The 13,688-nt window shown below is 44.7% G+C and overlaps 1 protein-coding gene across 1 annotated transcript; it reads left to right on the top strand.

Annotated features, from left to right (window-relative positions):
* Window positions 1-2,924: 2,924 nt before the first annotated feature.
* CCNG1 (cyclin G1) lies at window positions 2,925-10,753 on the top strand. Its single transcript, XM_004611457.2, has 7 exons — window positions 2,925-3,152; window positions 3,953-4,216; window positions 6,819-7,072; window positions 7,873-7,951; window positions 8,053-8,151; window positions 8,989-9,183; window positions 9,536-10,753. Exons 2-6 carry the CDS (start codon window positions 3,953-3,955, stop codon window positions 9,178-9,180), a joined length of 888 nt encoding a protein of 295 aa, XP_004611514.1. The 5' UTR covers window positions 2,925-3,152; the 3' UTR covers window positions 9,181-9,183; window positions 9,536-10,753.
* Window positions 10,754-13,688: the final 2,935 nt, after the last annotated feature.

Here is a 13,688-nt window from a genome sequence, read left to right as displayed (position 1 = left end):
GACTGAGTCTTACATTTTGCTAATTGGGCCTTTTAAATTATGTAAACGATGGTCTAATTCTCATATGGGGTTACAGGGGTTACAATGGTAGTGGCTTAGGGGAAGGAGAAAAGGTAAAAAAGTTTATTTGGGAGCTGGAGTGATAGTACAGCGGGGAGGGTGTTTGCTTTGCACACGGACGACTCAGGTTTGATGCCCGGCATCCCATAGGGTCCCCTGAGCACCACCAGGAGTACCTACTGAGTGCAGAGCCAGGAGGAACCCCTGTGTATCACTGGTGTGACCCAAAAAGCAAAAAAAAAAAAGTTTATTTGGCTTCATTTTATTTAAAGTGTTTCTTCCAGTGTAGTTAAAGCCATTTTTTTTTGCCCCACAGTATGGGACATTCTAATTTTTTTTTTTTTTTGCTTTTTGGGTCACACCCGGCGATGCACAGGGGTCACTCCTGGCTCATGCACTCAGGAATCACCCCTGGCGGTGCTCAGGGGACCATATGGGATGCTGGGATTCGAACCCGGGTTGGCCGAGTGCAAGGCAAACGCCCTACCCGCTGTGCTATCACTCCAGCCCCGGGACATTCTAATTTTTTAATAAAAGGTATTAACCAGCTACTCAAGTAAGAGGAAAAACTTTTTTTTTTTTTTTTTTTTTTTTACTTTTTGGGTCACACCCGGCGATGCACAGGGGTTACTCCTGGCTCTGCACTCAGGAATTACCCCTGGCGGTGCTCAGGGGACCATATGGGATGCTGGGAATCGAACCTGGGTCGGCCGCGTGCAAGGCAAACGCCCTACCCGCTGTGCTTATCGCTCCAGCCCCGGAAAAACTTTTATTACATAAAACAATGACCTAAAGCTTTGCATGGGAATTGTAAGTATAAATATGATGTTGACATGGGTAGATATGATTTATTTCATGTTTAATAGGATTAAACACCATTTTTGTTTGTTTGTTTGTTTGTTTGTTTCTGGGTCATAGGGGTACTCAGGTCTTATCCTGGCTCTGTACTCAAGGATCTCTCCTGTCAGGCTCAGGGAACCATATATGGTGCAGGGATTAAACCCAGGACAGCTGCCTACAAGGCAAGTACCCTACCTGCTGTTAAATTTTGCAAGGAACTCTTAAGGCTCCTATTCCAGATTGCACAGCCTTATCATAGATAAAACAGTTAAATATATAATTTGGGCAAGGAGTGTGGCTCAGTGGTAGAGCACATGCCTCTGTGAGAGATCCTGGGTTTGATTCCTGGTACACACACACACACACACACACACACACACACACACACACACACACACCACGTGTTTGATTAATAGACTGTCATCAAGTGTTCATTGGGTCCTCGGGAAGATTCCTACATTTTATATTATAGCCACTATTTAATCCTCTCTATATCCCTATGAATAAGATTCTTCTACTTATTTGTGAGAAAAGAAAATGGAAAGCTACAACGTGATTTTAAAAGTTTGCAAATAATCACCTAGTTAAGTAGCCCATGACTTGAAAAGTTCGTTTTATTCCAAAATTCATGGACACGTTCTTGTAATCGGTGTTTTAAAATCAAATTAGTTTATAGGTTTTCATTTCCCACTGCTACATAATTTAAGTTCAAGGAGGATCAGCACCCCTTCCCTCTTTGTCCAACTGACCTGACTTAGTAATTTTGAGGGGAAAAAAAAAAACAACCTTTTCTCTGGAGTTTTCCTCCAGCGTCCTCTCCAGAGCCGCACTCTCCTTTCAGGCCTCCTTCTATAAACTTGGCTCGGGGAAGTGCATGGCAGGGCAGAAGGCTGAGCTGCCAGAGTTTCACTTTGCTCAAAGCATATTTAGTGAGCTGCAAACCAGGAGAGGCCAGAACAGACACATCCGCTGGCAGTGGGTGAGAAGTGGTGGCTGTTTCCCAAGGACCTGACGCAGGCTCACAGAGAGCCAGTTCAGTTACTGTAAATGCAGAGAATTAATTAATATGCAACGGGAGAAGGGGGTCCTGGTGTTTAAAAATCACTTTTCCCCCCATGTATTCTTCTTAACTGTTTGCCACGCTTCTTCAGCTTTAAACCATGAGGGAAACTACTTTCTTTTACCATTTCAACTTGCTTTAAAACCAGATTCAGAAAACTCACTTCCCAAAGTTCAGAAGGAGACACCTCCGGAATTTAATAAACTACATCAGAAAATTCACCACCTGTCACTCTGATGTTTTCTTTAACTGTAAGCTGTTCATGATTGAGTTTCAGTCCTACAGTATTCCAACACCCATCCCTCCACCAGTGTACATTTCGCAGCACCAGTGTCCCCAGAATCCCTCCCCCCACCCCCCACCCCTACCCCCTGCCTGCCTCTATGGCAAATGCTTTTCTTCTCTCTTTCTCTCTCTCTCTCTCTCTCTCTCTCTCTCTCTCTCTCTCTCTCTCTCTCTCTCTCTCTCTCTCTCGGGCATTGTGGTTTGCAATACTGTAATTTTTATCAAGGATTTTTTTCTTTTTCTTTCCTTCTTCTTCTTTTTTTTTTGGTAACCGGCCACTGTATTTTTAGAAAGAAGAGGCAGAGTCACTCTCCTCAAATACACGGAACAAAAACTCCGAGTACATTTTTGGACCGATACCCGGTACAGCCCGGTTGCCAAACAGTCTTTGCTCGGGGCTTGCCACTTGCGGCTGGGGTGGGATCGAAGCAGCTTCGGAAGATTATTTGTCCAATGAGCGACGCCTCCAGGTAGCGGGGCGTGGCCTCCGGGCGCCGGAAAACTTGGAAGTGCGTATCCTTAAGGAAGTCTGTGATGATTGGCCGAGCGGCGCCCTTGAGATTACTTTCATTGGCCGGCGGGAGCCATCCGTCCCAAGGGCTCCGCCAATGGGCCGCGGCACGGCACCCCGGCCCCGCGGGGTGGCCCCGCCCCCCGCTATATCTTCGGGCCGGCCGGGCGCGGCCGCGCAGGCTCGGAGCTGACCCTGATGCGGCCGGCGGCGTCGGGGCGGCCGTGAGGAGACCTCCCCCTCCCCACGACGGTGCCACCTCCCCGGGCCTCGCCCCCGCTCGGCCGCGAGCCCCCTCGCCGCGCTAGCGCCCTCGGATCTCAGACCGCGCAGGGGCGAGGGGAGCGCCGGCCCGGGGAGGGGGGTCACCGCCGAGGAGCCGCGCTCGCCGACAAGGTGAGCGCCGGACCCGGGCTGGGTGAGGGGCGGCCGAGCTGGGGCGGGGGTCCCGCGCGGATGGGGGGGGGTCCAGTCCACGCCGAAGAGACAAGTCCAGGCTAGCCCGGGCGAGCCTTAAGGGGCGGCGCCCCGCGCCCCGCCTCCTGGGGAATGGGGCGGAGTGTCTGTCTGTCTGTCTGTTTCGGGGGGGGGAGGTCCCCGTGCCCCCCAAGTCCCGTCCGCCTCCACAGCCCCGAATCCCAGCTGGGCTGTGCCCCCCCCCAGTGCCCGGGACCCAGCGTGTGATGCCATAACTGGGGGTGCATCCCGCACCTGAGCATCCCCCCCCCAATTGCCCCTGTATCTCGGCGGGCGGGGGGGTCGGGGGCTCGGTGGAGGCAGACCCCGCACCCCCTGGACACACAGGTGGGCGGGAGCCGCGGTCCGGCTCGTCGTTAAATCACCCGCCGCCCGCCGGGCACGTCGTTGCCTGGTGCCCCCGGGCACGCGACCCCGCCCGTGTCCAGTGTCCAGTTCCAAGCGTCGGTGGTCGGTGTCCGCGCTCGCGCCGGAAGCTGCCCACCGGGAATGGGGCTTTCTCCAAGCTACATTTTTTTTTTGTCTTGAAGCTTTTTTTTTTTTTTTTTTTTTTTTTTACTTTTCCCTCCACCCCTCCCCATACCTCCTTCACCTGGAAGCCCCTCCCAGGTGCTCCTCGGCCGGTGCCCGAGGCCGGCCAGTGGCCAGGGGCGCCCTGCGAGGAGCCGCCGGCGGCCGGGAAGGCTATTCTTACCCCCGCGCCCGCCTGCTATTTATAGATGATCGAGGTGCTGACGGCCCCCGACGCCCAGAAGCTGCTCCAGCAGCTGGACGCGCTGCTGGAGCAGGAGTGGCGGTGTCAGCCCAAGGCCTGCGGCTTGCGGCTCATCGAATCCGCGCACGACAACGGCCTGCGGATGACCGCCCGGCTGCGGGACTTCGAAGTCAAAGACCTCCTCAGCCTCACGCAGTTCTTCGGCTTCGACACGGAGACCTTCTCCCTCGCCGTGAATTTGCTGGACCGCTTCCTGTCCAGGATGAAGGTGGGGTTGCAAGGCGGGGGGGCGCGTTGCCCGGGCTGGTCTCAGACGGGGGGGGGGGGGGGGGGGGGGGGGGGAGGGAGGGGGTTGCTGGCTTTGGGGCTGGTGTGCATATATTTCTTTTTTTTTTTAAAGCCAAAAACCTTTCTCCCAGTAAATTAAGCCCACACGTTAAGGCCGTTCTGTATTATTGATGAATTCTGTCTTCTTTATTCAGCAGAAGTTAGAAAGAACTATGTGAGACCTTGACTTCCAACACCAAGAAGTGTGAGATGAAATAATCAGACTCCCAGCAGAAAGAAGCGGGAGTTGTTTTTTAAGTTGTGTTTCTTGGGGAGGCAGGAGAGAGAGAGTTCAATGAGTTAGCACTCACCGTGCACACGGCCCACCTGCGTTCAATCCCTGGCGTGGTCCTGACCACAGAGCTAGGAATAAGCCCTGAGCACCACCGGGTGTGGCCCAGATACCCCCACAACCCAGGAAAAGAATGACAAGCTTGGGGCCAGGGGTTGAAGTCGGTAATAAGAACACTTTGCCTTGCATGTGTAAGGTCCTGGGTTTCATACCCACCAAATATATATATATGTATATATAACAAGTCTCACAGTGGAGACGTTACTGGTGCCCGCTGGAGCAAATCCATGAGCAACGGGATGACAGCGATACAGTGATATATATATATATATATATATATAAAAGCATTAAACATATATATAATTTGTAATATATTTTTATGTTTACATATATTTTTTCCCCTTTAATGCTGTTAACAACCTGGTAAAGTTTTATTTCTTCAACTCTACTTTACGTAAACCTACTATTGTTTTAGCTTTAGACCTTGTTATAGGCTTGTCATGCCCAGCATCCATTTCCATTGAGTAAGTAGAGGATCTTCTGAAGGAGGAAGAGAAGTTAGAAACATGTTCTAAAATAAGCAAGACATCTGTGTAGCTCTTAGTGTTCAGGTTTGGTGTTTGTTTTGTTGTGTGTGCCAGGAATTAAACGCTGGTCTTCATACATGCAAAGTATTCATTCTTCTACTGAACTCTGCTCCAGCTTTCAGAATTTAGCTTTTAAAAAGTTATCTGCCTTTCGGCTGAAGAGACAGTACAGCAGGAAGGGTGCTTGACTTGCAAACAAATGAGGTTCCAAGTTTTCCGGTGCCCGGAGGCCACGCCCCGCTACCTGGAGGCGTTGCTCATTGGACAATATTTTGCTGAAGCTGCTTCGATCCCACCCCAGCCGCAAGTGGCAAGCCCCGAGCTGGGTTCGATATCCAGCATCTCATACGGAGCCCTGAGCACCAGCAGGCGTTAATTCCTGAGCACAGAGTCAGGCGTAACCTCAGCATCTCTGGGTATGACCCCAAAACCAAAAAACAACAACGAAAATTTTATCTGCATTTTATGTTTAGCAGTGTCAGTAGTTGATGAGGTACTGTGATAATTAAAATGGAATCAATTTTCAGTCCTCAGCATCTAAAATTCACTCATTGACACTAGGTGTCTCTTTAGGTACCAAGTGCAGACTCTACAGGTGATTTTAAATGCTACATAGAACAATGTGCACCTGCTTTATAAGCATATTAAAATTTTATGTAATACTTAAACTGATTACTACCATATAATAAAAGACTTAAGAAAAATTTACATTATACGTCTAATAAGGCGTATAATTGGTGAAGGAGTTCCAAGAGAAAGAGAGCACACGTAATAATACTTTGTTATTGGTAAAGGTAAATTTCTTTTGATTTGTTTTTAAATAATTTTAAATTATAGTTTAGGTGTGGTGTTTATTTTGGTTTTTTGATCACACATACTATCTGTGATGCTCCTTAAACTGTTGTTTAAGTTTCAATGGACTACAGGCTACCCGTAGCGTAATGGATATGCCAACAACAGTAACAATAATTCTTACAACGAGAAACGTTACTGGTGCCCACTCGAACAAATTGATGAGCAACGGGATGACAGTGATAGTGACTTTACAACGTAGACATTCAGAAAAATGATTGAAAAACATTGGTGTGGTGGATTGAGCTTTATAAGGCAGCATAAACAGTATGTGCAATAGCATGCAAAAAGTTATTTAAAACTTCTAAAAAAAATTAAAATAATTCAGTGCACTGTGTTCTGAAGTCACCCACATCCCCGCTTGACCTCAGTTAATTTTTTTTTCTTTTACTTTATGGTGCTCTCTCCCTACCTCCCCCCACCCTATTCCTGTCTCCCTTCATGTTTCTTAAATAAGACTATTTTATTTTATATGTGAAAAAAACAGACTGGGAAAACACAACTTTGTGGGAAGCTGACCACCTAATTGGTCCAAATAGAAAGTGTTCATTGTTCTACAGTAGCAGATGATATTTTATGTGCTGAATTCAAACACCCACATATTGAAATTCTGTGTAGTATCTCAAAAACTGGTTCCAAGTAGGGTTGCCTCTAGGCTTGACAGGGTACAGCTGAGGTGTGACTGGATTTTTCCTAAATCTTCACAGTTGAGAAATATGCTTTCAAGACATATTTTTGAAATGATGGGTTGGAGTTGAGGAAATTCTGTTATCTCAATGTAGGAAACAAAGGCGTGGATTTATCCTTTCTAGGTACAACCCAAGCACCTTGGATGTGTTGGACTGAGCTGCTTCTATTTGGCTGTGAAATCCATCGAAGAGGAAAGAAATGTCCCACTGGCAACTGACTTGATCCGAATAAGTCAATACCGGTTCACAGTTTCAGACTTGATGAGAATGGAAAAGATTGTACTGGAGAAGGTGTGTTGGAAAGTCAGGGCAACCACTGCCTTCCAATTTTTGCAGCTCTACTATTCACTCCTTCAAGAGAACTTGTCATCTGAAAGGTATGTTGAGCAAAGGAAACCGGGAAATCGAATTGATGAATGAGATTCACCAATGCTGCATAAACTCAATTATCCTGGTACAGTTCTAATCAAAATGAGTAAAATAACAACTGCAGTCTTTGAGTACTACTTCACTTTTCCTTAAAAGTGAGAGGACTTTCTGTTGTTAATGGCTTTTTAAAGCCTGTGAAGGCTTTTTCTTGGGATTAGATAAAAGGACCTTTGAACTTGTAATTACAGTTTCCATTTATAAACCTAATTTATAAAACCTAGTAGCAAAGACTAGCACAGAAACCTGGGGAAAGTAACTTTAGTGGAAACAGAAGTGGATTCCTTTTTTAAATAAAAAGAAACCTTGACAAATGTAGCCTGATGCTTTTCATGGTCCAGCATTTAAATCTCACATATGTCTTGGGGACCGGAGAGATAGGACAGTGGGTAAAGGCACTTGCCTTGCATGTGGCTGACCCAGACGTGATAACCATGAACCTACCTAGTTCTTCAAACCCCCCCAGGAGTGATTCCTGAAATCAGAACTAAGCCCTGAACATTGCAGGATGTGGCCACCAAACCAAAAATAATAAAACTTTTTAAATGAGTAAACTCCACATATATCCTAAAGAAGTTAATGTTTCTGTAGAGGGAAACTCATAATATCAAGTAATTTGTTTTCTTTAGTAAGTGTATACTTAGCTTCACTTTAAAAACTGGTTTCAAAATTTTTCTGAAAATTTGTCTTCTGACTCGATTTAAATTTATCTACATAAAATTGCATTTACTTTGTTTTTTTTTTTTTAAAGGAAAAATACCCTTAATTTTGAAAGACTAGAAGCTCAACTTAAGGCATGCCATTGCAGGCTCATATTTTCTAAAGCAAAGGTAAGCAGCTTACAGCTATTCGCCTATTCCAAGGTCTGTTTTTTTATACTATGTCCGAATATTTTAAATCAACCTTTACTTCAGAATTAAATTTCTTCTAGCCTTCTGTATTGGCGTTGTCTATCATTGCGCTGGAGATCCAAGCACAGAAGTGTGTAGAGTTGACAGAAGGAGTAGAACGTCTTCAGAAACATTCCAAGGTATGTCATTGCCGTAGTTCATATCCTGTTGATCTCTTTATGACACTAAGCCATTTGTATCCTCTCCTGTGCTACAGTGGGACATGTCTGAAAACTTACTTTGTGCATCCTCAAAATCTTCTGATGCGGAAAGACATGTTACCATGTTAGGATCGCAGTGATTTCTGTAGCTAAATATGGTGGTACTCAGTCTGCCTTCCGGTGCCATCTCAGTGCACCGACGACGCTGGCCCAGGGGTTCCCAATTGAATCCCAAAATGGATTAGCGCCCCACAGAGATGTCTCTGGCCTCCAACCATTTACAATCTTAGGATTCCAGAAGCTCGCGACCTCTCATATTCAAAGTGAGCAATAAAACATAAATGACCTAGCATCTGCCCCTGACAGGCAGGCTTGAATAGTGATGGGAAAATTCAGGCAAATGATAATGCCCCAAAGTAGAGTGTATTGGGGAAATTGTCCCCAATTAGAGGCAGGGTGAGGACTGGGATGGGGGTGGGGAGATACTGGGGACATTGGCAGTGGAAAATGTGCACTGGTGGAGGGACGAGTGTTCGATCATTGTATGGCTGAAGCTCTAACATGAAAGCTTTGCAACTATCTCAGAGTGATTCAATAAAAATAAATAAATACAAATAAATAAATAAATATGGTGGTATTCTGAGACTCCATTCCAGAGACACCTACATCCACGTTCGGGGGGTGTAATTTTTCTTCCTTTACTTTATGGGGCTCTCTCTCTCCCGCCTCTCATATTTTCTAAGTCCTTTTTACTTTGAAAACACATGTGATGGTATTTTTAATTGAATAACTTACCTCTTAACAACCTGCATCCAGATAAACAGCAGAGATCTGACCTTCTGGCAAGAGCTTGTCTCCAAGTGTTTAACTGAGTATTCGTCAAACAAGTGTTCCAAGCCAAATGTTCAGAAGCTGAAATGGATTGTTTCTGGGCGCACTGCGAGGCAGCTGAAGCACAGCTTCTACAGGATAACCCACCTGCCAACGATCCCGGAACTGGGCCCTTAATCGGTAAAAATTTCAACCTAAACTTAACACACAGTAATGACCTGTTTTCTCTTCAATTAAATGTTAACATGTATTTATTTTGGTGTTTGGGTCGTATTGTGGCTATGCTCAGGGGTTACTGCAGGTTTCCTGGCTGAGCTTGCAGGGGACCCAATGAGGCGCTGAGAATCGAACCCAAATGGGTTGCAAGCAAGGCAGGCATTCTGCCTGCTGCACTATCACTCCAGCCCCTAAAGGTTAATATTTAAACAGTTCTCCACAAGATTCTGAACTTTAGATAGGAATGCTTCATTTTTAACAGTAATATTTGTTGGGCAGATGTACTATAACAAACTTTTGTTTTTGTTTCAAATAGGCATCTCCAACAACAGAAACCCTGAAGCCTTTCTTTACAGTCCTGAGCTATGAAATATGTTACAACGAATGTCAACTGTGAAGCCTCAAAACATCACAACCGGATTAGGATGGAATGTTCTGAGATTTGAAAAAAACTGCCTAATTATGCTATGTTGGTATTACCCTTAGGTTTGAGTTCATCTACGAGGCATAGAAATCAAAGCTAAGAGCATAAATGTGAAATACTAATGACAGGACAAAGCTGGGAAAGTAAACTGTGAATCTTCATTCTCATACTGATGCAACTTTCTATACTGAGTCAATATACTGTATTCCGATGCTATTTAAATTTGAATGTAAAACAGGTTACAACAAAACCAACATTTCACAAATGCACTTTTAAGGCATAGCAATGGTCACTGTTACAGGTGTGTAAATGGTTTCTTGGTACCCATAATGTTAAGATAATCCAGAGGCATGGAGCTACATCAGAGTTACATTTAGATTTGAGGGCATTTTCTGTAAAGCAAAACTATAGTCATTTTGGCATATGACATTTAAAAAATTTTTTTCCTAGAAAACGGGTGATGTTTCTATCATAAAAAGGTTTTATATAAAATATACTGCTTCAAACTAGTCCTATTGAGAAACTTTTTATTCTATTTGTAACTCAAAAATAACATCACTCTGAAAAAAAGCATGCTGATTTAATAACACTCCAGAAGTTTTTGCTAAAGTTTTTTAAATAAAACTCTTCTACTGCTCCTAATTTAGAATTTTGATTAAAAGAGAATATACTTTCACTAACTGCCACTGTTGTGCCAAAATGATTTTAAGAGAAGAGGCATTCTCCTGATGATAGGGTTGCTGAGGTAGTATTCTAATAGGTCAGTAGATAGAAGGAGATCAACAGTGTTACAAGCATTGCAAACTGCAACGTACTGCCACGGATAGCCACACACGCTGTCTGTAATCAGTTTTGATATCATGTTATGGATAAATATGCACTGGGAAGAAAAACACAAAAACCAAAGAACCACATGGAACCACAGTATAGCTTATGACTGTTGTAAAACCATATTCTGTGGGTGACTTTTCAGTTTTCCCGAGAGGTTCATGTATTTCAATATTTGGACTCCAACAGGGCTACTTTTGAGTCAGCAGCAGAACTTGAACCAACTGCCATTGTGTTTTTGGTACTAAGGCATCTACCTTTCAATAAAATTATTGAAATGCATTCCATTGCTGAGTGGTTTTCTTTCTTTTCTGATTGAATTAATTCTTGGCAATATACCAGGACCAAGATGAGCAATGATTGCTCTTCACTGAATTTAGCATATCAGATACCATGGCAGCAGAAACGAAATCTCTTTCAGTAACATGATTATTACCTGAGGGATACCTTAACTAATTGTTTTAAGTAGACACGAGGTAATAATTAAATGTGCTTAGTGTGCACTAAAAAGCAGGTGCCGATGCACTATTGATCGCTTGTTGTTTAGACTCATCACTGCCACGGACATACCAAGTACAGACTTACCCTCTGAGCCAATCAACCCAACTGAAGTTCTTTCCCGACTGGTCGAACACCTTTCCAGCTTGGAAGGACCAACACCTGGAATCCTAGGTTATAAAACATTGTATCTGCCTGTTTAGGTCTAACTCAGTAGTTAGGGCTGAAAGTTTGAACTATTCATGTTTAATCCAGCAAGGCAGACACTACAAAGCAATGACTGACAAAGAAAAACTTAGAATTTGTAAACGCAAAAGTTCCTTTGCGCTTAAGTGACCCTCGTAAGATTATTTTTTGATGTTTTTGTGAGTTTTTTTTGGCAGGTGGGGTGGAGCACAGCTGCAAGGTATCCTTGGGAACCAGCCCAGACTCTGTGCTTCAGGGTTGCTCCTGGCAGTGCCCAGGGGACCATCCAGTGCTGTGCATAAAGTGCACAGAACCCAGGCCTCCGCCATGCCATGCGGGCACTCAGAACTGTTGAGCCATCTCCACTGCCCAGGGGTTCTTTTCAAAAAGAGCCCCTAAATATATATGTGTTTTTAATGAAGTGATACACTACCTAATAACCCATTACATAACAATTTTTAGGTTTCTGATGTCAAATGTTTTCTATGAAGCATCTCAAGTGATAAACTTATGTTATCCCTGTTATGTGATGATCGAACGGATGTCATCCTTGTTTATTAATTAACTGATTAGTTGCAGGTCAAAACCTGGCACTTAAGGTATTCCAAACCAAGCATTATACCAAAGTTATATACTCTTTCATTAATTGTTCGGACCACACCTAGCAGTGTTCAGGGGTGACTCTTGGCTCTGTGCTCAGGGATTACTACTGGTGGTGCTCACAGGACCCTATGGCACCAGGGATCAAACTCGGGTTGGTCATGTGCAAGGAAAGCACCATACCTGGTATACTACTGCTCCAGCCCCCAAAGGCTATGCTCTTTACTAGTATTACCTCCCCATAGAGAAGATGTGAACCATGAAATTGTGTGATCACCAATCGAAATGCTGGGCCAAAGATGTGGTTTAGTCTTAGAGGGCAAGCCTCACGATGGGTGACTGTAAAAAATGTTACCCTCAAGAATTAATTTAGCTTGTGTGAATAATACATAAATTTGTAAAATGAGCTTTTTATTGCGGTATTCAACAAAGCGGATGTAAGAGCAATAAAAATAGCCAAAGGTAGCAAAGGGCAATAATTGATAAAATAATTCACCAAGACAGACAATCCTAAATATAAATATAAATGCCATGTGACATCTCAATCTTAAAAACACGAAAGAGCATAAATGACAGGACTAAAAGGAGCAGCAGGAAACAGTTCAATTATAGTAAAAGATTTAAGTCTTCCTTTTAGTAAATTCAAAAATTAAGATATTAGCAAGGATGCAGATTAAAAGCTACCTTAAAATAAAGTCTCTTGCCCACACACCTGGCTGTCTTCCCCGGGGGGCCCCTCAGAGGGGATGGGCTCCAGCTTCCCTCCCCGCCCCAAGCAGAGCTCCCAGTGGCCAAAGACCACCGGAACCTAGCCACAGCAATGCTCAAGGCCCCTCTCCACAAGTTCAGACAAGTCTCACGCATGAAGGTACCGGCAGAGGAACCCAGGTGTGTGTAATCCCATCAACAGCCAATATCCAGAGACTATTAAAAGCAAGCTCCCAGATATCTTATAACCTACTTCTCCCTCTGGGAGAAACTAGCAAGCTACTGAGAGTTTCCTGCCCACATGGGACAGCCTCCCAAGCTTCCCATGATGTATCCATATGCCAAAGCCAGTCACCAGCTGAATCTCATTCGCCTGACCCTGAAAGAGCCTCCAATGCGGATCATTGGGAGGGCCGAGTAGAGAGAGGCTTCTAAGATCTCAGGGATAGGACGAATGGAGAGGTTACTGAGCCCACTCGAGCAATTCGATGATCAACGGGATTTCGTGATTCGTGTGATTCGTGATCTTAAAATAGTGGGGTCATCACCTGTATACTCAGCCCAACTGCATCCCAGGCTAGGAAAACCGTAGGACATTTACAAGAACTGAAATCACACAATGATTTCTGACCATAAATCAGAAATTAATAGCAGGAAACAGGAAATCTCCAAGGACTTGGCAATTAAACTGTAAGACTTCTGCTATGTTAAGTCATGGCTCTAGAAGAGGATAACACTTTTTGAATAGAATAAAAGTGTCGAATTATAAGATGCAGCTAGTCCAGTTCTTAGAAGGTTAGTTCACAATAGAAACTTTTTGGGATCAAACAAAAAAAAAAGTGTGGAGTTTTGAGGCTACATTTAGCAGTGTTCTAAATGTAGTTCAAGGGTAACGACCGGCAGTGCCATGGGACAATGTGACTCCGGGGATCCAACACAGGCCTCCTGTGTGTAAATCATATGCTCCAAGTGCTCTGAACCATCTCAGTTCAGCTGAGGTTTTTGGGAGGGTGTTTTTAGTGCCTGGGTATACTCCAGGGCCTCCCAACATGTCCAACATTTGTTCTACTACTGAACTACTGGAGCGATAGCACAGCGGTAGGGCGTTCGCCTTGCACGCAGCCGACCTGGGTTTGATTCTTCCGTCCCTCTTGGAGAGTCCGGCAAGCTACCGAGAGTATCCCGCCCACACGGCAGAGCCTGGCAAGCTCCCCGTGGAATATTC

The sequence above is a fragment of the Sorex araneus genome, chromosome 2 (assembly GCF_027595985.1).
Source record: "Sorex araneus isolate mSorAra2 chromosome 2, mSorAra2.pri, whole genome shotgun sequence".
NCBI lineage: Eukaryota > Metazoa > Chordata > Mammalia > Eulipotyphla > Soricidae > Sorex > Sorex araneus.
The sequence above is the reverse complement of the archived record's forward strand: the minus strand, read 5'-3'. Positions and strand labels throughout refer to the sequence as shown.